The 24704-nt window shown below is 41.0% G+C and overlaps 4 protein-coding genes across 4 annotated transcripts; all 4 read right to left on the minus strand.

The window, feature by feature from the left end:
• Positions 1–4371: 4371 nt before the first annotated feature.
• Positions 4372–14527, minus strand: LOC146663121 (uncharacterized). Its single transcript, XM_085417356.1, has 3 exons — positions 12883–14527; positions 7722–9368; positions 4372–6065 (listed from the first exon to the last, which is right to left on the minus strand). The coding sequence occupies exons 1-3, from the start codon at positions 14519–14521 to the stop codon at positions 4372–4374; spliced, it is 4980 nt and encodes a 1659-aa protein (XP_085273482.1). The 5' UTR covers positions 14522–14527.
• Positions 14528–15899: 1372 nt separating this feature from the next.
• LOC146663122 (homeodomain-interacting protein kinase 1-like) lies at positions 15900–17831 on the minus strand. The gene has a single exon (XM_085415217.1). It carries the CDS (start codon positions 17823–17825, stop codon positions 16140–16142), a length of 1686 nt encoding a protein of 561 aa, XP_085271343.1. The 5' UTR covers positions 17826–17831; the 3' UTR covers positions 15900–16139.
• Positions 17832–19203: 1372 nt separating this feature from the next.
• On the minus strand, positions 19204–21135 carry LOC146663123 (homeodomain-interacting protein kinase 1-like). Its single transcript, XM_085415218.1, has one exon. The coding sequence runs from the start codon at positions 21127–21129 to the stop codon at positions 19444–19446; it is 1686 nt and encodes a 561-aa protein (XP_085271344.1). The 5' UTR covers positions 21130–21135; the 3' UTR covers positions 19204–19443.
• Positions 21136–22507: 1372 nt separating this feature from the next.
• On the minus strand, positions 22508–24439 carry LOC146663124 (homeodomain-interacting protein kinase 1-like). The gene has a single exon (XM_085415221.1). The coding sequence runs from the start codon at positions 24431–24433 to the stop codon at positions 22748–22750; it is 1686 nt and encodes a 561-aa protein (XP_085271347.1). The 5' UTR covers positions 24434–24439; the 3' UTR covers positions 22508–22747.
• Positions 24440–24704: the final 265 nt, after the last annotated feature.

The following is a 24704-nucleotide window of genomic DNA, read 5'->3' on the forward strand; positions in this document are numbered from 1 at the left end:
CCACAGTGGGATTAATATGAAAATTGCAATGCAACCATTTCCTAGTTTTCAAATCATTATTGGACCTCCGTCCTTCAGATTAACAGTTTCCTTCTACTGCCTGTCCCTAATTTCTGTTGTCAGTTATGGTGTTGGGTAGTTACTCAGTCATATGGCAATGAATAGCCATTATTGCCATTGCATTTACAAGTGCTATTAAAGCTTAGATAATCACACTAATCTTTATGTCTATCATATGACCTATCCACAATATTACTGTCTTGTAATCCTGCCACGACCTTAGAATGAATGACTCCGTGATCGTTACTAGATGGGTTGCTGTTGCTCTACCCTGAATGCAATAAGCTCTATTAGATAGATCAGTGAAGACACGACAGGAAAGACATTCTGCAAAGGGCCGCAGGTTGGACTCAAACCTGGGCTTGCCACTCTCAGCCATATGACATGAGGTCACCCGTTCAACATGCTGAGCTAAACCAGCACAAATAAAATCAGTACTTAATTATAGTTCCAAATGAGTTGAAGACATAATTCAGACATGACAAAGACCTGTGGGCTTCCTGTTTTTGTCTGAATTCTGATAAAACTTTTTAGTGGTGTAGTGAGGGGTCAGACTGTTAACTAAATTATATAATAACTAAATGTTAATTTGACCGAGTCTTCAAGGTGAACTCAATGATTTATTGGTTGAAAAATGAGAAACAGGCTTACAACTGATAAACTATAAGTCTTACGAGTGAGGTAAGTATTAGCATATAGAGAGTATCATATAAAGATTATATATAAAAATTTACAATGTCACATTTGACCTCTGACCTCTCCTTCAATAGATGGATCTGAAGGTCAAAGCAATAATAATGCTGTAGAGTTATTCAAAGCTGTTTCTTTCTGCCATTGTTTCCATCGACAAGATAAAACTATCTAGGGAGTAATATAAGGGGATTCTAAATATCACATCATAATTTAGTTTAAAACCACTTCCTTCTATCATCATCATCACTCCCTGAATCCAGAGACTCTTTAGCATCGATATCAGTCATCCAGGTGCTTGGAAGATGACGTAGCAGCTGCGTCAGAAGGATGGACAAATGTCTCACTAACAGTCACAGTAGTGGATGTTTTACTGTCACAACCAGAGCCAAAGACCACAGCTGAATTCCTAAAATATTCACATGAAATCACGCTGGATGCAAACACAACAAACACATCCACACTGCAAAACCTTTCTAACCCTCAGGTTTAAAAAAATCCAGATATAATGAATGACTCTGACATTATGTAAGTTGCCGAGTACTGACAGCTTACGTCATTATTATAGGTACAATCTGTAGGTTAGTGAATTCCCTTCCCTCTCTACTGACTTCTGGTTATATTTTGGGTAAGAATCAGAAGGCTGTTTTCTCCTTTGACATCTCCTTTGCTAAGAACTCATACATTTATTCTGCCACTCTGGCATAAAGGGCTATAATGGACACTGGACTGAATATTAAAAATGCCATATCATGCAATAGGCCTGTAGCGAGTAGGTCACCGGTTATGATCATACTGTAAATCTTTAATTGAGGCTGTCAGAAGCTGGGATGGGACTGACTCACTGTAACAGCAGGTGGTTTTTTTCACCTCGCTTTGTAATGTTGCATCATATTTTATGACATTGTTAATGTAAATTGCCAGTAAATATTCAGCTCAGAATGCTTTTTTGCAACCAGAGGAGCCACCTGCTGCTGGCCTTTAGAAAGTTACATCTCCTATACTTAAACAAATGACTGAGACTATGGCTCCAACATCATCAGATCAGATGAATAATAACCATCAATCAAATCTAGCTTTTTTAACATGCTACTGACAAGACTGCATCATTGTTTTTCAAGGAAACCAAGCAACTTATAGTGACATGGGGACCTCTTTTATAAAGGAGATATACTGGACAATCTATTGCACAACCACACTGAAGTACAGGTGTGTTCCTCTTTCTTCAAAAAGGTCTAATTTATACCACATTGTGTTCCATTATATTCAGCATGTTGTTTTTTTCCTTACTAAAATAAAGATGTTTTCCTGTTAACCGATATACAGAAAAGGTGCCAGCTCTTCCAATACTCAGTAAGATGTTCGCCCATGCTTTCACCGGTAAATAAAATCATGCCCTGTGATAAATGGTCTGCTCCACACAGTTTTACATGTTGAGATTATACGCGTATGATCTGGAGTCAAATATTTGTATTATTTAAAATTTGGGAGTGGGACTTGCATTTTTTAAGCACAGGTGTGCAGCTCATATGAAACTGTACTGCTCAGTACAAACCTCCCTCTGCACTCAGCTGCAGAAATCTGCTGTTGTAACATGATTCAGCAGAAGGCATCAGTATATTCAGGGAGCTTTCTCAGAGGGAAAAAGACAAAGTGATATCTGGGCCTGGGATGTATGTCATTTATTTTATTATGCTGCTGATCCTTCCTGGACAAAGTAAGTCTGTTTCACAACCCTTTGTAGATAACTGTGAATAGGACAGTAACTTGTGGTAAGTCACCCGTGAAATTGTTTAGACGTTTGTAGACGGGATGAAATGAAATCAAATAAAAACACACACAAAAAGCACTTTTGTTCACATGGCGGTTTCATTCTATGATCATATCTACACTTTAATAGACTGCTGTAAAATTGACATGATTTTACATTCTGTAAACAGCAATGCATTCTGGGAGCTTGAGGCAGTTTTTAGCAGTAAATCAAATACACACCTTATTCTGTAAACTTCAAATTCAAACATACACTGTGGGATTATTTTAATTTAATTTAACTTTAATATGTTTTGTTTGTTTGTTTAGGTGCTTAAAATTTGGCATTTCTGAAAGTAATGTGAAACATATGTTGCCACTAGTCGTCTACTACCATGGTAAGGTTAGCTTAATTGATGCTAGTTAAAAACTAACTTGATTATTTCCAATGCCCTCATTAGTGAATGTTGAGGAGCTTTTGGCATTGGCATACATAAGGTAAGCTTTAGGTATGAATTTAGCATTTTATTCATGAAAATTGTCCGCGCAATCCTGTAATTACTGATCTTTATTCCAGTGTTATGGACATATGTCAGCACTAAGTTTAGGTCCATATCTTCTGCCTAATTTACCGCCTCCTGCTCTTGATTCCCTATCTACATGCTCACCTGCAGCCTTCTTTATTGCTTCTCAGGATCTGCTTTCATGTCACCCGTCTAATCCTCAAACTCCCCTGTTTCCTGTTAACAAGGTACTAGTTAGGTACTAGTGCTGCTACCTGCCTCTTCATAGACACTTATCCTAAATACCAAGATGTCTTTTTGTGAAAAGAACTCAAAAATAAAAATAAAACGTATTATGATGAGGTAAACAAAAGTATATAGTTCATTATATGTACACTTGTTTACTGCCTTATCATATGGTAGAGTTTACAGGCTGAAATGTTAGACTTTTAAAGCAAGTAGTCACATGTATTCAAGCATATTGGTTTCAGAATCTGTGCAATTCTTTTGAACCTATTTTAATGGAAACATGTCAAATAACAGCAAAAACCTGACTTGTGTAATATGTTAAAAGTGTGTGTAAAAATAATAATATGTTGGCTTTAGATCATATATTTGTAATCTCCCTGTGAGTTTAAGACAAGCATGGCCAATCATTATGAACTGCTTTGGCTTTAAAGCATCAGTGTACACAATTCAGTAATTCCTTAAAATCTCCAGAAAACAAATCTAAACAAAAAAATCTGAAAGAGACTTTTGTTTATTTATTCATTTATTTAAAAAAAAAACCAACAATCATATATGACCCCCTATGAGCAAGCACTTTGGCAACAGTGGGAAGGAAAAACTCCCTTTTAACAGGAAGAAACCTCCGGCAGAACCAGGCTCAGGGAGGGGCGGCCATCTGCTGCGACCGGTTGGGGTGAGAGAAGGAAGACAGGATAAAAGATATGCTGTGGAAGAGAGACAGAGGTTAACAACAGATATGATTCAATGCAGAGAGGTCTGTCTATTTGAGACAAAGCCTGTCTGATCTAGGTCTATCAGCTCCGGGATAATTGATTCCAGTCTCTTAGCTAATATTGAAGCAAATAATTTATAGTCCACGTTAAGGATAGAGATTGGCCTATACGAGCTGCATTCTTTTTTATCTTTGCCGTCTTTTGGGATAACTGCTTCTCTCCGAGATTGTGGGGCTACTCCTGTTCTTAGTGTATGATTAAAGCAATTAAGCAGCACTGGTGTTAGTTGCGTCCTAAATGCTTTATACCATTCGGACGGATAACCGTCTGTGCCCAGTGCCTTATTCACCTTCAGCCTGGAAATGGCTGATGTAGATGTCTTCATTTTTATTTCAAAAAATGATTCTCTAGCGGTGGTCCTCGGCCCAGCTGTGGTTAAAGGTGTGGCGCTTGCCGTTTTCGCAGTTGGTTCTGGCCCTCTTATTTGATGTCGCAAAGATGCTTTCATCTGGCTTCCTCTTAATTGGCAAGATGGAATTTTGTGTCCTGTAGCTAGTGGTTGCGCAGGATGGAGCCATAGAATCGTGGCGTTTCTGCTGGTCATGATCTGACCTTTCATGTTGGTACAGTGTTTCTCTGCGCACATCTTTCCAATTAGTCTTTTTTCTTTTAAGATCTGGGTCACTCGTATCCTTTTCATTTTCCTGCAGGTGCTTTCTTTTACACTGTGCTTTCTTTGGAATTGTCTCAGAATTTTCACTCTGACTGGACCTGACTAAATTGTGGCTGCTCCTCTGAGTTGAATGGGGAGAACCGTTTTGGCTGTGGGGGATCACTTGTGTTTTTCTCTCTGCTGCAGAGGGAGGGAAGTTCCTCTGAGCAGATTGTCTGGTGTCAGAGGTGGGCTTGTGTGCAGACTCTGTCCTGCTGGTATGGAGACTCTGTCCTGGCGTCTCTTTCTTCTTTGTCCTTAAGTAGTTTATGTGCTCATAGCAGGACTCAACATAGGAGCTTCTCTGGCGTATCCATGCAAGGTGGCTCAGTTTTGAAAAGGCATGCTCAAGGACCTGATTGGGTGTTATTCGTTTTCGGGGATCGAGGTGAAGCAAGTGCTTTACCATTTCTACAAACATCAGGATATCACACCTTTTTGCAGTTTCATCTGCATAATCCTCATCTTCAATGATCTCGGTATATAAGAGTTCATCCAGAGACTTCAATTTTTTAACTCTTTTGTCAACAAACTCAATCCCAAACTCCTGGAAATATTGTTCAGTTGTCTTGAGTTTCCAGTGGTAGATGTTGTCGGAATTGAACTCCCTGCAGAAATACTTTGCAGTCTTTTGCCCACAGTTTAACATTTGCTCTGGGAGTTCTCCTTGAGTCTCCGTTATGTATTTTAGTATGGCATGTTCACTGTATCCCGGGTACAGCAAGTAACCAGTGTATAGAGACACTGCCATGCAGCCCAGAGACCATATGTCTATGGCTTCTGTAAATGGAAGCCCCAGAATAATCTCCGGAGACCGGTACGGACGTGTCTGGATGTATGAGCCCACCTTGGCAGCTGAGGTCTCACAGGCCAGACCGAAGTCAATTAGTTTAACTCGGTATGGCTCTTGGGGATTATTCACCAGCATTACGTTCTCTAATTTCAAGTCTGCATGGATTGTTCCAATCGACTTGAGGTGGCTAAGAGCTAAAGCTATCTGTATGACGATGGGGCGAATAGCCTTTAAACTGAGCGGATTGCAATATCTTTCTCGCAATAAGTCAAGAAGACTTTTTTCGAGGAATTCAAATTCAAGGCACAGATGTCCACGGACTGTAAAAGCCTGGTACCATTCGACTATATTGTACTTGCTGGAGTTACAGGCTTTAAGTTTTTGCAGGGCAGCCAGCTCTTGGTTTTTAAACGGGTCTTTTTGGTCCTGATCCTTTATCATTTTAATGGCTACAATCTTTTTGTTAGCCATTTGGACACATTTGGCAACTCTGCCATATATCCCTTCTCCGACAACACTTATAATTCGGTAGTTGGAGGAGAGCCAGCCACCGGGGACTAACTTGTCCTGGACATTTCCGAAAGACATCTCTGATGCTATCAAAGTGATTAACACTAAAAGTTAGAAGAGTAAAGCAGATTTCACCTCAAAATATTATGAAATAAAATAGATGGTTCTTCTTTCTTCTTCAAAGTGTGAAAAGGTGAAAGGTCTGCTCAAACGGTTTACTGTTAAACTTGGTTCTTGCAGGCGTGACCAAATGTATCTCTGCTTGAACGTTGGAACGTTTGCGAACTGCTGCTGGCTTCAACTGCTGTCAACAAACTGACTGATAACTGCTGATTCTCACTTCTATTTATAGAAAAAGAAGGATCAAAGATTCTAAGACGTTTGTGACATCATCACTCTGTAAGCCATTGAGATTGTGACATCATCTATGAATGGGGATGTTTTTTTTTAAACTGTTTTCAAATTTACTATGTCAGTTAGCTTAGTTTTAGAGCAGTTGGTTAGTTACCACTTTTATATAGCACTTGTGTTCCCAGTTTATATACTTTCCGGTTGTTTGGTAGATTTTAGGTCTTTTTCCACTCAGCAAAAATAATAAAACATACTTGTATGTATTTTTTTTTAAGTTTCAAATGATCAATGCATTTGGTTTATTATCATCATGTGAGAGAAGGCACAAAGGATTTCAGACACAGATGCAAACACATCGGGCACTCTGGGACACTTCTGACACCACAGTGCATGGCGTGCACAGCATGTACTATTTAATGTCAGCACTGCAATCAGCGCTTCAATGAGTCACCTGTTTGCACATGCAATCTGTGCAATTCTTTTGAACCTATTTTAATGGAAACATGTCAAATAACAGCAAAAACCTGACTTGTGTAATATGTTAAAAGTGTGTGTAAAAATAATAATATGTTGGCTTTAGATCATATATTTGTAATCTCCCTGTGAGTTTAAGACAAGCATGGCCAATCATTATGAACTGCTTTGGCTTTAAAGCATCAGTGTACACAATTCAGTAATTCCTTAAAATCTCCAGAAAACAAATCTAAACAAAAAAATCTGAAAGAGACTTTTGTTTATTTATTCATTTATTTAAAAAAAAAAACCAACAATCATATATGACCCCCTATGAGCAAGCACTTTGGCAACAGTGGGAAGGAAAAACTCCCTTTTAACAGGAAGAAACCTCCGGCAGAACCAGGCTCAGGGAGGGGCGGCCATCTGCTGCGACCGGTTGGGGTGAGAGAAGGAAGACAGGATAAAAGATATGCTGTGGAAGAGAGACAGAGGTTAACAACAGATATGATTCAATGCAGAGAGGTCTGTCTATTTGAGACAAAGCCTGTCTGATCTAGGTCTATCAGCTCCGGGATAATTGATTCCAGTCTCTTAGCTAATATTGAAGCAAATAATTTATAGTCCACGTTAAGGATAGAGATTGGCCTATACGAGCTGCATTCTTTTTTATCTTTGCCGTCTTTTGGGATAACTGCTTCTCTCCGAGATTGTGGGGCTACTCCTGTTCTTAGTGTATGATTAAAGCAATTAAGCAGCACTGGTGTTAGTTGCGTCCTAAATGCTTTATACCATTCGGACGGATAACCGTCTGTGCCCGGTGCCTTATTCACCTTCAGCCTGGAAATGGCTGATGTAGATGTCTTCATTTTTATTTCAAAAAATGATTCTCTAGCGGTGGTCCTCGGCCCAGCTGTGGTTAAAGGTGTGGCGCTTGCCGTTTTCGCAGTTGGTTCTGGCCCTCTTATTTGATGTCGCAAAGATGCTTTCATCTGGCTTCCTCTTAATTGGCAAGATGGAATTTTGTGTCCTGTAGCTAGTGGTTGCGCAGGATGGAGCCATAGAATCGTGGCGTTTCTGCTGGTCATGATCTGACCTTTCATGTTGGTACAGTGTTTCTCTGCGCACATCTTTCCAATTAGTCTTTTTTCTTTTAAGATCTGGGTCACTCGTATCCTTTTCATTTTCCTGCAGGTGCTTTCTTTTACACTGTGCTTTCTTTGGAATTGTCTCAGAATTTTCACTCTGACTGGACCTGACTAAATTGTGGCTGCTCCTCTGAGTTGAATGGGGAGAACCGTTTTGGCTGTGGGGGATCACTTGTGTTTTTCTCTCTGCTGCAGAGGGAGGGAAGTTCCTCTGAGCAGATTGTCTGGTGTCAGAGGTGGGCTTGTGTGCAGACTCTGTCCTGCTGGTATGGAGACTCTGTCCTGGCGTCTCTTTCTTCTTTGTCCTTAAGTAGTTTATGTGCTCATAGCAGGACTCAACATAGGAGCTTCTCTGGCGTATCCATGCAAGGTGGCTCAGTTTTGAAAAGGCATGCTCAAGGACCTGATTGGGTGTTATTCGTTTTCGGGGATCGAGGTGAAGCAAGTGCTTTACCATTTCTACAAACATCAGGATATCACACCTTTTTGCAGTTTCATCTGCATAATCCTCATCTTCAATGATCTCGGTATATAAGAGTTCATCCAGAGACTTCAATTTTTTAACTCTTTTGTCAACAAACTCAATCCCAAACTCCTGGAAATATTGTTCAGTTGTCTTGAGTTTCCAGTGGTAGATGTTGTCGGAATTGAACTCCCTGCAGAAATACTTTGCAGTCTTTTGCCCACAGTTTAACATTTGCTCTGGGAGTTCTCCTTGAGTCTCCGTTATGTATTTTAGTATGGCATGTTCACTGTATCCCGGGTACAGCAAGTAACCAGTGTATAGAGACACTGCCATGCAGCCCAGAGACCATATGTCTATGGCTTCTGTAAATGGAAGCCCCAGAATAATCTCCGGAGACCGGTACGGACGTGTCTGGATGTATGAGCCCACCTTGGCAGCTGAGGTCTCACAGGCCAGACCGAAGTCAATTAGTTTAACTCGGTATGGCTCTTGGGGATTATTCACCAGCATTACGTTCTCTAATTTCAAGTCTGCATGGATTGTTCCAATCGACTTGAGGTGGCTAAGAGCTAAAGCTATCTGTATGACGATGGGGCGAATAGCCTTTAAACTGAGCGGATTGCAATATCTTTCTCGCAATAAGTCAAGAAGACTTTTTTCGAGGAATTCAAATTCAAGGCACAGATGTCCACGGACTGTAAAAGCCTGGTACCATTCGACTATATTGTACTTGCTGGAGTTACAGGCTTTAAGTTTTTGCAGGGCAGCCAGCTCTTGGTTTTTAAACGGGTCTTTTTGGTCCTGATCCTTTATCATTTTAATGGCTACAATCTTTTTGTTAGCCATTTGGACACATTTGGCAACTCTGCCATATATCCCTTCTCCGACAACACTTATAATTCGGTAGTTGGAGGAGAGCCAGCCACCGGGGACTAACTTGTCCTGGACATTTCCGAAAGACATCTCTGATGCTATCAAAGTGATTAACACTAAAAGTTAGAAGAGTAAAGCAGATTTCACCTCAAAATATTATGAAATAAAATAGATGGTTCTTCTTTCTTCTTCAAAGTGTGAAAAGGTGAAAGGTCTGCTCAAACGGTTTACTGTTAAACTTGGTTCTTGCAGGCGTGACCAAATGTATCTCTGCTTGAACGTTGGAACGTTTGCGAACTGCTGCTGGCTTCAACTGCTGTCAACAAACTGACTGATAACTGCTGATTCTCACTTCTATTTATAGAAAAAGAAGGATCAAAGATTCTAAGACGTTTGTGACATCATCACTCTGTAAGCCATTGAGATTGTGACATCATCTATGAATGGGGATGTTTTTTTTTAAACTGTTTTCAAATTTACTATGTCAGTTAGCTTAGTTTTAGAGCAGTTGGTTAGTTACCACTTTTATATAGCACTTGTGTTCCCAGTTTATATACTTTCCGGTTGTTTGGTAGATTTTAGGTCTTTTTCCACTCAGCAAAAATAATAAAACATACTTGTATGTATTTTTTTTAAGTTTCAAATGATCAATGCATTTGGTTTATTATCATCATGTGAGAGAAGGCACAAAGGATTTCAGACACAGATGCAAACACATCGGGCACTCTGGGACACTTCTGACACCACAGTGCATGGCGTGCACAGCATGTACTATTTAATGTCAGCACTGCAATCAGCGCTTCAATGAGTCACCTGTTTGCACATGCAATCTGTGCAATTCTTTTGAACCTATTTTAATGGAAACATGTCAAATAACAGCAAAAACCTGACTTGTGTAATATGTTAAAAGTGTGTGTAAAAATAATAATATGTTGGCTTTAGATCATATATTTGTAATCTCCCTGTGAGTTTAAGACAAGCATGGCCAATCATTATGAACTGCTTTGGCTTTAAAGCATCAGTGTACACAATTCAGTAATTCCTTAAAATCTCCAGAAAACAAATCTAAACAAAAAAATCTGAAAGAGACTTTTGTTTATTTATTCATTTATTTATTTTGCTTTCTTTTTTTCTTTTTTTTTTATAACTTTTTATTTGTCAGTTTACAGTATGTGAATACAAAACTTGCGGTCAGCATAGGAGACATACACAATTCCAGTAATAGCATCTTCTTACATCATGGTAATATTCAATTATTCAATACAAAGGGAGTACACAACCCATTTTTCCCAGAGCTTCTTGAATTTCTCAAGCTCGAGTCTAAGGACAAAGGTAAGTCTTTCCATTCCAAAAATTTCTTCCACTATCCCACGCCATTGGGCCCTAGTTGGAGGGTCTGCCTTTTGCCATCTTCGGGTTATGGCCTTCCTGCTGCCAGCCAAAAGTATTTTCAATAAATAATTATCTTTATGTGGGAGTGCCGTAGGCAATTTGCCAAGATACAACGTATCAAATGAGTAGACTATTTTAATCCCAATTATTTTGTATATCTCAAGGGCCACCTCCCCCCAATATGGCTGGATCTTTGGGCAGGCCCAGAAGACATGAAAATGGTTTGCCATGGGGGTTCCACAACCTCTCCAACATAGGCCCTGGCTCTGTGAGCCTGTTTGCCGAGCTGTGAGTTTAGGAGTGATAAAGAATCTCACTACATTCTTCCAACCAAACTCTCTTAAAGACCTTGAATTTGCAGTGGTAGCCTGAGACTCACATATTCCCCACCAGCTGTCCTCTGAAATTAGTGAGCCTGATTCCCTCTCCCATTTCTGCTTAATGTACAACGTAGAGTAATTTTTAGAGGCTTGTATACTACCGTATATTTTTGAGACCATCTTTTTAGAGTCCTTTCTCTTGTATGCCTCTTGAAAGATTTGAATTAGGTCGTATTCGTTTTCATCTCTGATTAGTAACGTCTTGTTGTAATAGTCTCTAACCTGCAAGTATCTAAAGAAGTCCTGCTTTGCCAGTCCGTATGTGTCTGAGATGGTTTCATAGCTTTGGAATCCCCCATTTGTTGCTAGTGAACAAAAAGAAGTAATTCCTCTCAGAGACCACTGTTTAAAGGTCCCATCCAGCCTGGCAGGCACAAACTCCGGGTCATAAGCTATCCAATTCAAGGTCCTAACCTGTTTTTCTATTTGTAGTTTCCCCACTACCCTGAACCATAGTTTCAGGGTGAACCGGGTCAAATGGTTCAAATCTTCGTAAAATCTTTCAGCTTGGTTCTTATTTCCTAAAAGTGACTGTAGTGGGAAGTCTAATTGTGTAATTTCCATATTTTTCCACTTAGCTTCATAGTTTGGGGAGCACCAGTTTACCAGGGGCTTCAGTTGTGCGGCGTAGTAGTAATCTTGTAAGCACGGCAAAGCTCTCCCTCCCTTCTCTTTTTTCAGTTGCAGCGTTTTGTACTGGACCCTCGGTCGTCTGCCGTTTCAGATGAACCGTGAGATCCATCTGTCCCACACATAAAAGTCTTGTGTTCTTCACCCCTGATCATTATTCCTTGTATTTCAGAGTTTTCTCTAATAGCCTGAGCCAGAGGCTCAATGTACAAGGCAAACAGGGATGGGCTCAAGGGGCAGCCCTGGCGTGTCCCTCGCTTCAAAGCAATATTTTGAGACAGGTGCCCATTAATCCTGATCCTGGCTGTTGGGGAGTGATACAGTGCTTCGATACATTTAATGAAGCCATCTTTGAATCCGAATCTTGCTAGTACCCTAAATAGTTATTCCCAACCCACCGAGTCAAATGCCTTTTCGGTGTCTAGGCTGACCAACATTGCACTAATATTTCCTGATGTTATATGATCCATCACTTGTAGCGTTCTCCTCAGGTTCAATTCAATTCAATTCAATTTTATTTATATAGCGCCAAATCACAACATAAGTCGCCTCAAGGCGCTTCATAGATACAGAGAAAAAAAAACCCAACAATCATATGACCCCCTATGAGCAAGCACTTTGGCAACAGTGGGAAGGAAAAACTCCCTTTTAACAGGAAGAAACCTCCGGCAGAACCAGGCTCAGGGAGGGGCGGCCATCTGCTGCGACCGGTTGGGGTGAGAGAAGGAAGACAGGATAAAAGATATGCTGTGGAAGAGAGACAGAGGTTAACAACAGATATGATTCAATGCAGAGAGGTCTGTCTATTTGAGACAAAGCCTGTCTGATCTAGGTCTATCAGCTCCGGGATAATTGATTCCAGTCTCTTAGCTAATATTGAAGCAAATAATTTATAGTCCACGTTAAGGATAGAGATTGGCCTATACGAGCTGCATTCTTTTTTATCTTTGCCGTCTTTTGGGATAACTGCTTCTCTCCGAGATTGTGGGGCTACTCCTGTTCTTAGTGTATGATTAAAGCAATTAAGCAGCACTGGTGTTAGTTGCGTCCTAAATGCTTTATACCATTCGGACGGATAACCGTCTGTGCCCGGTGCCTTATTCACCTTCAGCCTGGAAATGGCTGATGTAGATGTCTTCATTTTTATTTCAAAAAATGATTCTCTAGCGGTGGTCCTCGGCCCAGCTGTGGTTAAAGGTGTGGCGCTTGCCGTTTTCGCAGTTGGTTCTGGCCCTCTTATTTGATGTCGCAAAGATGCTTTCATCTGGCTTCCTCTTAATTGGCAAGATGGAATTTTGTGTCCTGTAGCTAGTGGTTGCGCAGGATGGAGCCATAGAATCGTGGCGTTTCTGCTGGTCATGATCTGACCTTTCATGTTGGTACAGTGTTTCTCTGCGCACATCTTTCCAATTAGTCTTTTTTCTTTTAAGATCTGGGTCACTCGTATCCTTTTCATTTTCCTGCAGGTGCTTTCTTTTACACTGTGCTTTCTTTGGAATTGTCTCAGAATTTTCACTCTGACTGGACCTGACTAAATTGTGGCTGCTCCTCTGAGTTGAATGGGGAGAACCGTTTTGGCTGTGGGGGATCACTTGTGTTTTTCTCTCTGCTGCAGAGGGAGGGAAGTTCCTCTGAGCAGATTGTCTGGTGTCAGAGGTGGGCTTGTGTGCAGACTCTGTCCTGCTGGTATGGAGACTCTGTCCTGGCGTCTCTTTCTTCTTTGTCCTTAAGTAGTTTATGTGCTCATAGCAGGACTCAACATAGGAGCTTCTCTGGCGTATCCATGCAAGGTGGCTCAGTTTTGAAAAGGCATGCTCAAGGACCTGATTGGGTGTTATTCGTTTTCGGGGATCGAGGTGAAGCAAGTGCTTTACCATTTCTACAAACATCAGGATATCACACCTTTTTGCAGTTTCATCTGCATAATCCTCATCTTCAATGATCTCGGTATATAAGAGTTCATCCAGAGACTTCAATTTTTTAACTCTTTTGTCAACAAACTCAATCCCAAACTCCTGGAAATATTGTTCAGTTGTCTTGAGTTTCCAGTGGTAGATGTTGTCGGAATTGAACTCCCTGCAGAAATACTTTGCAGTCTTTTGCCCACAGTTTAACATTTGCTCTGGGAGTTCTCCTTGAGTCTCCGTTATGTATTTTAGTATGGCATGTTCACTGTATCCCGGGTACAGCAAGTAACCAGTGTATAGAGACACTGCCATGCAGCCCAGAGACCATATGTCTATGGCTTCTGTAAATGGAAGCCCCAGAATAATCTCCGGAGACCGGTACGGACGTGTCTGGATGTATGAGCCCACCTTGGCAGCTGAGGTCTCACAGGCCAGACCGAAGTCAATTAGTTTAACTCGGTATGGCTCTTGGGGATTATTCACCAGCATTACGTTCTCTAATTTCAAGTCTGCATGGATTGTTCCAATCGACTTGAGGTGGCTAAGAGCTAAAGCTATCTGTATGACGATGGGGCGAATAGCCTTTAAACTGAGCGGATTGCAATATCTTTCTCGCAATAAGTCAAGAAGACTTTTTTCGAGGAATTCAAATTCAAGGCACAGATGTCCACGGACTGTAAAAGCCTGGTACCATTCGACTATATTGTACTTGCTGGAGTTACAGGCTTTAAGTTTTTGCAGGGCAGCCAGCTCTTGGTTTTTAAACGGGTCTTTTTGGTCCTGATCCTTTATCATTTTAATGGCTACAATCTTTTTGTTAGCCATTTGGACACATTTGGCAACTCTGCCATATATCCCTTCTCCGACAACACTTATAATTCGGTAGTTGGAGGAGAGCCAGCCACCGGGGACTAACTTGTCCTGGACATTTCCGAAAGACATCTCTGATGCTATCAAAGTGATTAACACTAAAAGTTAGAAGAGTAAAGCAGATTTCACCTCAAAATATTATGAAATAAAATAGATGGTTCTTCTTTCTTCTTCAAAGTGTGAAAAGGTGAAAGGTCTGCTCAAACGGTTTACTGTTAAACTTGGTTCTTGCAGGCGTGACCAAATGTATCTCTGCTTGAACGTTGGAACGTTTGCGAACTGCTGCTGGCTTCAACTGCTGTCAACAAACTGACTGATAACTGCTGATTCTCACTTCTATTTATAGAAAAAGAAGGATCAAAGATTCTAAGACGTTTGTGACATCATCACTCTGTAAGCCATTGAGATTGTGACATCATCTATGAATGGGGATGTTTTTTTTTAAACTGTTTTCAAATTTACTATGTCAGTTAGCTTAGTTTTAGAGCAGTTGGTTAGTTACCACTTTTATATAGCACTTGTGTTCCCAGTTTATATACTTTCCGGTTGTTTGGTAGATTTTAGGTCTTTTTCCACTCAGCAAAAATAATAAAACATACTTGTATGTATTTTTTTTAAGTTTCAAATGATCAATGCATTTGGTTTATTATCATCATGTGAGAGAAGGCACAAAGGATTTCAGACACAGATGCAAACACATCGGGCACTCTGGGACACTTCTGACACCACAGTGCATGGCGTGCACAGCATGTACTATTTAATGTCAGCACTGCAATCAGCGCTTCAATGAGTCACCTGTTTGCACATGCAATCTGTGCAATTCTTTTGAACCTATTTTAATGGAAACATGTCAAATAACAGCAAAAACCTGACTTGTGTAATATGTTAAAAGTGTGTGTAAAAATAATAATATGTTGGCTTTAGATCATATATTTGTAATCTCCCTGTGAGTTTAAGACAAGCATGGCCAATCATTATGAACTGCTTTGGCTTTAAAGCATCAGTGTACACAATTCAGTAATTCCTTAAAATCTCCAGAAAACAAATCTAAACAAAAAAATCTGAAAGAGACTTTTGTTTATTTATTCATTTATTTAAAAAAAAAAAAACCAACAATCATATATGACCCCCTATGAGCAAGCACTTTGGCAACAGTGGGAAGGAAAAACTCCCTTTTAACAGGAAGAAACCTCCGGCAGAACCAGGCTCAGGGAGGGGCGGCCATCTGCTGCGACCGGTTGGGGTGAGAGAAGGAAGACAGGATAAAAGATATGCTGTGGAAGAGAGACAGAGGTTAACAACAGATATGATTCAATGCAGAGAGGTCTGTCTATTTGAGACAAAGCCTGTCTGATCTAGGTCTATCAGATCCGGGATAATTGATTCCAGTCTCTTAGCTAATATTGAAGCAAATAATTTATAGTCCACGTTAAGGATAGAGATTGGCCTATACGAGCTGCATTCTTTTTTATCTTTGCCGTCTTTTGGGATAACTGCTTCTCTCCGAGATTGTGGGGCTACTCCTGTTCTTAGTGTATGATTAAAGCAATTAAGCAGCACTGGTGTTAGTTGCGTCCTAAATGCTTTATACCATTCGGACGGATAACCGTCTGTGCCCGGTGCCTTATTCACCTTCAGCCTGGAAATGGCTGATGTAGATGTCTTCATTTTTATTTCAAAAAATGATTCTCTAGCGGTGGTCCTCGGCCCAGCTGTGGTTAAAGGTGTGGCGCTTGCCGTTTTCGCAGTTGGTTCTGGCCCTCTTATTTGATGTCGCAAAGATGCTTTCATCTGGCTTCCTCTTAATTGGCAAGATGGAATTTTGTGTCCTGTAGCTAGTGGTTGCGCAGGATGGAGCCATAGAATCGTGGCGTTTCTGCTGGTCATGATCTGACCTTTCATGTTGGTACAGTGTTTCTCTGCGCACATCTTTCCAATTAGTCTTTTTTCTTTTAAGATCTGGGTCACTCGTATCCTTTTCATTTTCCTGCAGGTGCTTTCTTTTACACTGTGCTTTCTTTGGAATTGTCTCAGAATTTTCACTCTGACTGGACCTGACTAAATTGTGGCTGCTCCTCTGAGTTGAATGGGGAGAACCGTTTTGGCTGTGGGGGATCACTTGTGTTTTTCTCTCTGCTGCAGAGGGAGGGAAGTTCCTCTGAGCAGATTGTCTGGTGTCAGAGGTGGGCTTGTGTGCAGACTCTGTCCTGCTGGTATGGAGACTCTGTCCTGGCGTCTCTTTCTTCTTTGTCCTTAAGTAGTTTATGTGCTCATAGCAGGACTCAACATAGGAGCTTCTCTGGCGTATCCATGCAAGGTGGCTCAGTTTTGAAAAGGCATGCTCAAGGACCTGATTGGGTGTTATTCGTTTTCGGGGATCGAGGTGAAGCAAGTGCTTTACCATTTCTACAAACATCAGGATATCACACCTTTTTGCAGTTTCATCTGCATAATCCTCATCTTCAATGATCTCGGTATATAAGAGTTCATCCAGAGACTTCAATTTTTTAACTCTTTTGTCAACAAACTCAATCCCAAACTCCTGGAAATATTGTTCAGTTGTCTTGAGTTTCCAGTGGTAGATGTTGTCGGAATTGAACTCCCTGCAGAAATACTTTGCAGTCTTTTGCCCACAGTTTAACATTTGCTCTGGGAGTTCTCCTTGAGTCTCCGTTATGTATTTTAGTATGGCATGTTCACTGTATCCCGGGTACAGCAAGTAACCAGTGTATAGAGACACTGCCATGCAGCCCAGAGACCATATGTCTATGGCTTCTGTAAATGGAAGCCCCAGAATAATCTCCGGAGACCGGTACGGACGTGTCTGGATGTATGAGCCCACCTTGGCAGCTGAGGTCTCACAGGCCAGACCGAAGTCAATTAGTTTAACTCGGTATGGCTCTTGGGGATTATTCACCAGCATTACGTTCTCTAATTTCAAGTCTGCATGGATTGTTCCAATCGACTTGAGGTGGCTAAGAGCTAAAGCTATCTGTATGACGATGGGGCGAATAGCCTTTAAACTGAGCGGATTGCAATATCTTTCTCGCAATAAGTCAAGAAGACTTTTTTCGAGGAATTCAAATTCAAGGCACAGATGTCCACGGACTGTAAAAGCCTGGTACCATTCGACTATATTGTACTTGCTGGAGTTACAGGCTTTAAGTTTTTGCAGGGCAGCCAGCTCTTGGTTTTTAAACGGGTCTTTTTGGTCCTGATCCTTTATCATTTTAATGGCTACAATCTTTTTGTTAGCCATTTGGACACATTTGGCAACTCTGCCATATATCCCTTCTCCGACAACACTTATAATTCGGTAGTTGGAGGAGAGCCAGCCACCGGGGACTAACTTGTCCTGGACATTTCCGAAAGACATCTCTGATGCTATCAAAGTGATTAACACTAAAAGTTAGAAGAGTAAAGCAGATTTCACCTCAAAATATTATGAAATAAAATAGATGGTTCTTCTTTCTTCTTCAAAGTGTGAAAAGGTGAAAGGTCTGCTCAAACGGTTTACTGTTAAACTTGGTTCTTGCAGGCGTGACCAAATGTATCTCTGCTTGAACGTTGGAACGTTTGCGAACTGCTGCTGGCTTCAACTGCTGTCAACAAACTGACTGATAACTGCTGATTCTCACTTCTATTTATAGAAAAAGAAGGATCAAAGATTCTAAGACGTTTGTGACATCATCACTCTGTAAGCCATTGAGATTGTGACATCATCTATGAATGGGGATGTTTTTTTTTAAACTGTTTTCAAATTTACTATGTCAGTTAGCTTAGTTTTAGAGCAGTTGGTTAGTTACCACTTTTATATAGCACTTGTGTTCCCAGTTTATATACTTTCCGGTTGTTTGGTAGATTTTAGGTCTTTTTCCACTCAGCAAAAATAATAAAACATACTTGTATGTATTTTTTTTAAGTTTCAAATGATCAATGCATTTGGTTTATTATCATCATGTGAGAGAAGGCACAAAGGATTTCAGACACAGATGCAAACACATCGGGCACTCTGGGACACTTCTGACACCACAGTGCATGGCGTGCACAGCATGTACTATTTAATGTCAGCACTGCAATCAGCGCTTCAATGAGTCACCTGTTTGCACATGCAATCTGTGCAATTCTTTTGAACCTATTTTAATGGAAACATGTCAAATAACAGCAAAAACCTGACTTGTGTAATATGTTAAAAGTGTGTGTAAAAATAATAATATGTTGGCTTTAGATCATATATTTGTAATCTCCCTGTGAGTTTAAGACAAGCATGGCCAATCATTATGAACTGCTTTGGCTTTAAAGCATCAGTGTACACAATTCAGTAATTCCTTAAAATCTCCAGAAAACAAATCTAAACAAAAAAATCTGAAAGAGACTTTTGTTTATTTATTCATTTATTTAAAAAAAAAAAAACCAACAATCATATATGACCCCCTATGAGCAAGCACTTTGGCAACAGTGGGAAGGAAAAACTCCCTTTTAACAGGAAGAAACCTCCGGCAGAACCAGGCTCAGGGAGGGGCGGCCATCTGCTGCGACCGGTTGGGGTGAGAGAAGGAAGACAGGATAAAAGATATGCTGTGGAAGAGAGACAGAGGTTAACAACAGATATGATTCAATGCAGAGAGGTCTGTCTATTTGAGACAAAGCCTGTCTGATCTAGGTCTATCAGATCCGGGATAATTGATTCCAGTCTCTTAGCTAATATTGAAGCAAATAATTTATAGTCCACGTTAAGGATAGAGATTGGCCTATACGAGCTGCATTCTTTTTTATCTTTGCCGTCTTTTGGGATAACTGCTTCTCTCCGAGATTGTGGGGCTACTCCTGTTCTTAGTGTATGATTAAAGCAATTAAGCAGCACTGGTGTTAGTTGCGTCCTAAATGCTTTATACCATTCGGACGGATAACCGTCTGTGCCCGGTGCCTTATTCACCTTCAGCCTGGAAATGGCTGATGTAGATGTCTTCATTTTTATTTCAAAAAATGATTCTCTAGCGGTGGTCCTCGGCCCAGCTGTGGTTAAAGGTGTGGCGCTTGCCGTTTTCGCAGTTGGTTCTGGCCCTCTTATTTGATGTCGCAAAGATGCTTTCATCTGGCTTCCTCTTAATTGGCAAGATGGAATTTTGTGTCCTGTAGCTAGTGGTTGCGCAGGATGGAGCCATAGAATCGTGGCGTTTCTGCTGGTCATGATCTGACCTTTCATGTTGGTACAGTGTTTCTCTGCGCACATCTTTCCAATTAGTCTTTTTTCTTTTAAGATCTGGGTCACTCGTATCCTTTTCATTTTCCTGCAGGTGCTTTCTTTTACACTGTGCTTTCTTTGGAATTGTCTCAGAATTTTCACTCTGACTGGACCTGACTAAATTGTGGCTGCTCCTCTGAGTTGAATGGGGAGAACCGTTTTGGCTGTGGGGGATCACTTGTGTTTTTCTCTCTGCTGCAGAGGGAGGGAAGTTCCTCTGAGCAGATTGTCTGGTGTCAGAGGTGGGCTTGTGTGCAGACTCTGTCCTGCTGGTATGGAGACTCTGTCCTGGCGTCTCTTTCTTCTTTGTCCTTAAGTAGTTTATGTGCTCATAGCAGGACTCAACATAGGAGCTTCTCTGGCGTATCCATGCAAGGTGGCTCAGTTTTGAAAAGGCATGCTCAAGGACCTGATTGGGTGTTATTCGTTTTCGGGGATCGAGGTGAAGCAAGTGCTTTACCATTTCTACAAACATCAGGATATCACACCTTTTTGCAGTTTCATCTGCATAATCCTCATCTTCAATGATCTCGGTATATAAGAGTTCATCCAGAGACTTCAATTTTTTAACTCTTTTGTCAACAAACTCAATCCCAAACTCCTGGAAATATTGTTCAGTTGTCTTGAGTTTCCAGTGGTAGATGTTGTCGGAATTGAACTCCCTGCAGAAATACTTTGCAGTCTTTTGCCCACAGTTTAACATTTGCTCTGGGAGTTCTCCTTGAGTCTCCGTTATGTATTTTAGTATGGCATGTTCACTGTATCCCGGGTACAGCAAGTAACCAGTGTATAGAGACACTGCCATGCAGCCCAGAGACCATATGTCTATGGCTTCTGTAAATGGAAGCCCCAGAATAATCTCCGGAGACCGGTACGGACGTGTCTGGATGTATGAGCCCACCTTGGCAGCTGAGGTCTCACAGGCCAGACCGAAGTCAATTAGTTTAACTCGGTATGGCTCTTGGGGATTATTCACCAGCATTACGTTCTCTAATTTCAAGTCTGCATGGATTGTTCCAATCGACTTGAGGTGGCTAAGAGCTAAAGCTATCTGTATGACGATGGGGCGAATAGCCTTTAAACTGAGCGGATTGCAATATCTTTCTCGCAATAAGTCAAGAAGACTTTTTTCGAGGAATTCAAATTCAAGGCACAGATGTCCACGGACTGTAAAAGCCTGGTACCATTCGACTATATTGTACTTGCTGGAGTTACAGGCTTTAAGTTTTTGCAGGGCAGCCAGCTCTTGGTTTTTAAACGGGTCTTTTTGGTCCTGATCCTTTATCATTTTAATGGCTACAATCTTTTTGTTAGCCATTTGGACACATTTGGCAACTCTGCCATATATCCCTTCTCCGACAACACTTATAATTCGGTAGTTGGAGGAGAGCCAGCCACCGGGGACTAACTTGTCCTGGACATTTCCGAAAGACATCTCTGATGCTATCAAAGTGATTAACACTAAAAGTTAGAAGAGTAAAGCAGATTTCACCTCAAAATATTATGAAATAAAATAGATGGTTCTTCTTTCTTCTTCAAAGTGTGAAAAGGTGAAAGGTCTGCTCAAACGGTTTACTGTTAAACTTGGTTCTTGCAGGCGTGACCAAATGTATCTCTGCTTGAACGTTGGAACGTTTGCGAACTGCTGCTGGCTTCAACTGCTGTCAACAAACTGACTGATAACTGCTGATTCTCACTTCTATTTATAGAAAAAGAAGGATCAAAGATTCTAAGACGTTTGTGACATCATCACTCTGTAAGCCATTGAGATTGTGACATCATCTATGAATGGGGATGTTTTTTTTTAAACTGTTTTCAAATTTACTATGTCAGTTAGCTTAGTTTTAGAGCAGTTGGTTAGTTACCACTTTTATATAGCACTTGTGTTCCCAGTTTATATACTTTCCGGTTGTTTGGTAGATTTTAGGTCTTTTTCCACTCAGCAAAAATAATAAAACATACTTGTATGTATTTTTTTTAAGTTTCAAATGATCAATGCATTTGGTTTATTATCATCATGTGAGAGAAGGCACAAAGGATTTCAGACACAGATGCAAACACATCGGGCACTCTGGGACACTTCTGACACCACAGTGCATGGCGTGCACAGCATGTACTATTTAATGTCAGCACTGCAATCAGCGCTTCAATGAGTCACCTGTTTGCACATGCAATCTGTGCAATTCTTTTGAACCTATTTTAATGGAAACATGTCAAATAACAGCAAAAACCTGACTTGTGTAATATGTTAAAAGTGTGTGTAAAAATAATAATATGTTGGCTTTAGATCATATATTTGTAATCTCCCTGTGAGTTTAAGACAAGCATGGCCAATCATTATGAACTGCTTTGGCTTTAAAGCATCAGTGTACACAATTCAGTAATTCCTTAAAATCTCCAGAAAACAAATCTAAACAAAAAAATCTGAAAGAGACTTTTGTTTATTTATTCATTTATTTAAAAAAAAAAAAACCAACAATCATATATGACCCCCTATGAGCAAGCACTTTGGCAACAGTGGGAAGGAAAAACTCCCTTTTAACAGGAAGAAACCTCCGGCAGAACCAGGCTCAGGGAGGGGCGGCCATCTGCTGCGACCGGTTGGGGTGAGAGAAGGAAGACAGGATAAAAGATATGCTGTGGAAGAGAGACAGAGGTTAACAACAGATATGATTCAATGCAGAGAGGTCTGTCTATTTGAGACAAAGCCTGTCTGATCTAGGTCTATCAGATCCGGGATAATTGATTCCAGTCTCTTAGCTAATATTGAAGCAAATAATTTATAGTCCACGTTAAGGATAGAGATTGGCCTATACGAGCTGCATTCTTTTTTATCTTTGCCGTCTTTTGGGATAACTGCTTCTCTCCGAGATTGTGGGGCTACTCCTGTTCTTAGTGTATGATTAAAGCAATTAAGCAGCACTGGTGTTAGTTGCGTCCTAAATGCTTTATACCATTCGGACGGATAACCGTCTGTGCCCGGTGCCTTATTCACCTTCAGCCTGGAAATGGCTGATGTAGATGTCTTCATTTTTATTTCAAAAAATGATTCTCTAGCGGTGGTCCTCGGCCCAGCTGTGGTTAAAGGTGTGGCGCTTGCCGTTTTCGCAGTTGGTTCTGGCCCTCTTATTTGATGTCGCAAAGATGCTTTCATCTGGCTTCCTCTTAATTGGCAAGATGGAATTTTGTGTCCTGTAGCTAGTGGTTGCGCAGGATGGAGCCATAGAATCGTGGCGTTTCTGCTGGTCATGATCTGACCTTTCATGTTGGTACAGTGTTTCTCTGCGCACATCTTTCCAATTAGTCTTTTTTCTTTTAAGATCTGGGTCACTCGTATCCTTTTCATTTTCCTGCAGGTGCTTTCTTTTACACTGTGCTTTCTTTGGAATTGTCTCAGAATTTTCACTCTGACTGGACCTGACTAAATTGTGGCTGCTCCTCTGAGTTGAATGGGGAGAACCGTTTTGGCTGTGGGGGATCACTTGTGTTTTTCTCTCTGCTGCAGAGGGAGGGAAGTTCCTCTGAGCAGATTGTCTGGTGTCAGAGGTGGGCTTGTGTGCAGACTCTGTCCTGCTGGTATGGAGACTCTGTCCTGGCGTCTCTTTCTTCTTTGTCCTTAAGTAGTTTATGTGCTCATAGCAGGACTCAACATAGGAGCTTCTCTGGCGTATCCATGCAAGGTGGCTCAGTTTTGAAAAGGCATGCTCAAGGACCTGATTGGGTGTTATTCGTTTTCGGGGATCGAGGTGAAGCAAGTGCTTTACCATTTCTACAAACATCAGGATATCACACCTTTTTGCAGTTTCATCTGCATAATCCTCATCTTCAATGATCTCGGTATATAAGAGTTCATCCAGAGACTTCAATTTTTTAACTCTTTTGTCAACAAACTCAATCCCAAACTCCTGGAAATATTGTTCAGTTGTCTTGAGTTTCCAGTGGTAGATGTTGTCGGAATTGAACTCCCTGCAGAAATACTTTGCAGTCTTTTGCCCACAGTTTAACATTTGCTCTGGGAGTTCTCCTTGAGTCTCCGTTATGTATTTTAGCATGGCATGTTCACTGTATCCCGGGTACAGCAAGTAACCAGTGTATAGAGACACTGCCATGCAGCCCAGAGACCATATGTCTATGGCTTCTGTAAATGGAAGCCCCAGAATAATCTCCGGAGACCGGTACGGACGTGTCTGGATGTATGAGCCCACCTTGGCAGCTGAGGTCTCACAGGCCAGACCGAAGTCAATTAGTTTAACTCGGTATGGCTCTTGGGGATTATTCACCAGCATTACGTTCTCTAATTTCAAGTCTGCATGGATTGTTCCAATCGACTTGAGGTGGCTAAGAGCTAAAGCTATCTGTATGACGATGGGGCGAATAGCCTTTAAACTGAGCGGATTGCAATATCTTTCTCGCAATAAGTCAAGAAGACTTTTTTCGAGGAATTCAAATTCAAGGCACAGATGTCCACGGACTGTAAAAGCCTGGTACCATTCGACTATATTGTACTTGCTGGAGTTACAGGCTTTAAGTTTTTGCAGGGCAGCCAGCTCTTGGTTTTTAAACGGGTCTTTTTGGTCCTGATCCTTTATCATTTTAATGGCTACAATCTTTTTGTTAGCCATTTGGACACATTTGGCAACTCTGCCATATATCCCTTCTCCGACAACACTTATAATTCGGTAGTTGGAGGAGAGCCAGCCACCGGGGACTAACTTGTCCTGGACATTTCCGAAAGACATCTCTGATGCTATCAAAGTGATTAACACTAAAAGTTAGAAGAGTAAAGCAGATTTCACCTCAAAATATTATGAAATAAAATAGATGGTTCTTCTTTCTTCTTCAAAGTGTGAAAAGGTGAAAGGTCTGCTCAAACGGTTTACTGTTAAACTTGGTTCTTGCAGGCGTGACCAAATGTATCTCTGCTTGAACGTTGGAACGTTTGCGAACTGCTGCTGGCTTCAACTGCTGTCAACAAACTGACTGATAACTGCTGATTCTCACTTCTATTTA

The sequence above is a fragment of the Rhamphochromis longiceps genome, linkage group LG8, assembly GCF_057381845.1.
Source record: "Rhamphochromis longiceps isolate RC_006_pf linkage group LG8, R_longiceps_female_GT1.1, whole genome shotgun sequence".
NCBI classification, from domain to species: domain Eukaryota; kingdom Metazoa; phylum Chordata; class Actinopteri; order Cichliformes; family Cichlidae; genus Rhamphochromis; species Rhamphochromis longiceps.

Bases quoted from the DNA above. Each gene is read 5' to 3' on its own strand.
- LOC146663122 (XM_085415217.1), bottom strand. From the start codon at position 17,825: ATGTCTTTCGGAAATGTCCAGGACAAGTTAGTCCCCGGTGGCTGGCTC.
- LOC146663121 (XM_085417356.1), bottom strand. From the start codon at position 14,521: ATGTCTTTCGGAAATGTCCAGGACAAGTTAGTCCCCGGTGGCTGGCTC. The intron at 9,369-12,882 runs GCAAGCGCCACA...TCACTTTGATAG, and splicing joins CAGAACCAACTGCGAAAACG to CATCAGAGATGTCTTTCGGA. The intron at 6,066-7,721 runs GCAAGCGCCACA...TCACTTTGATAG, and splicing joins CAGAACCAACTGCGAAAACG to CATCAGAGATGTCTTTCGGA.
- LOC146663123 (XM_085415218.1), bottom strand. From the start codon at position 21,129: ATGTCTTTCGGAAATGTCCAGGACAAGTTAGTCCCCGGTGGCTGGCTC.
- LOC146663124 (XM_085415221.1), bottom strand. From the start codon at position 24,433: ATGTCTTTCGGAAATGTCCAGGACAAGTTAGTCCCCGGTGGCTGGCTC.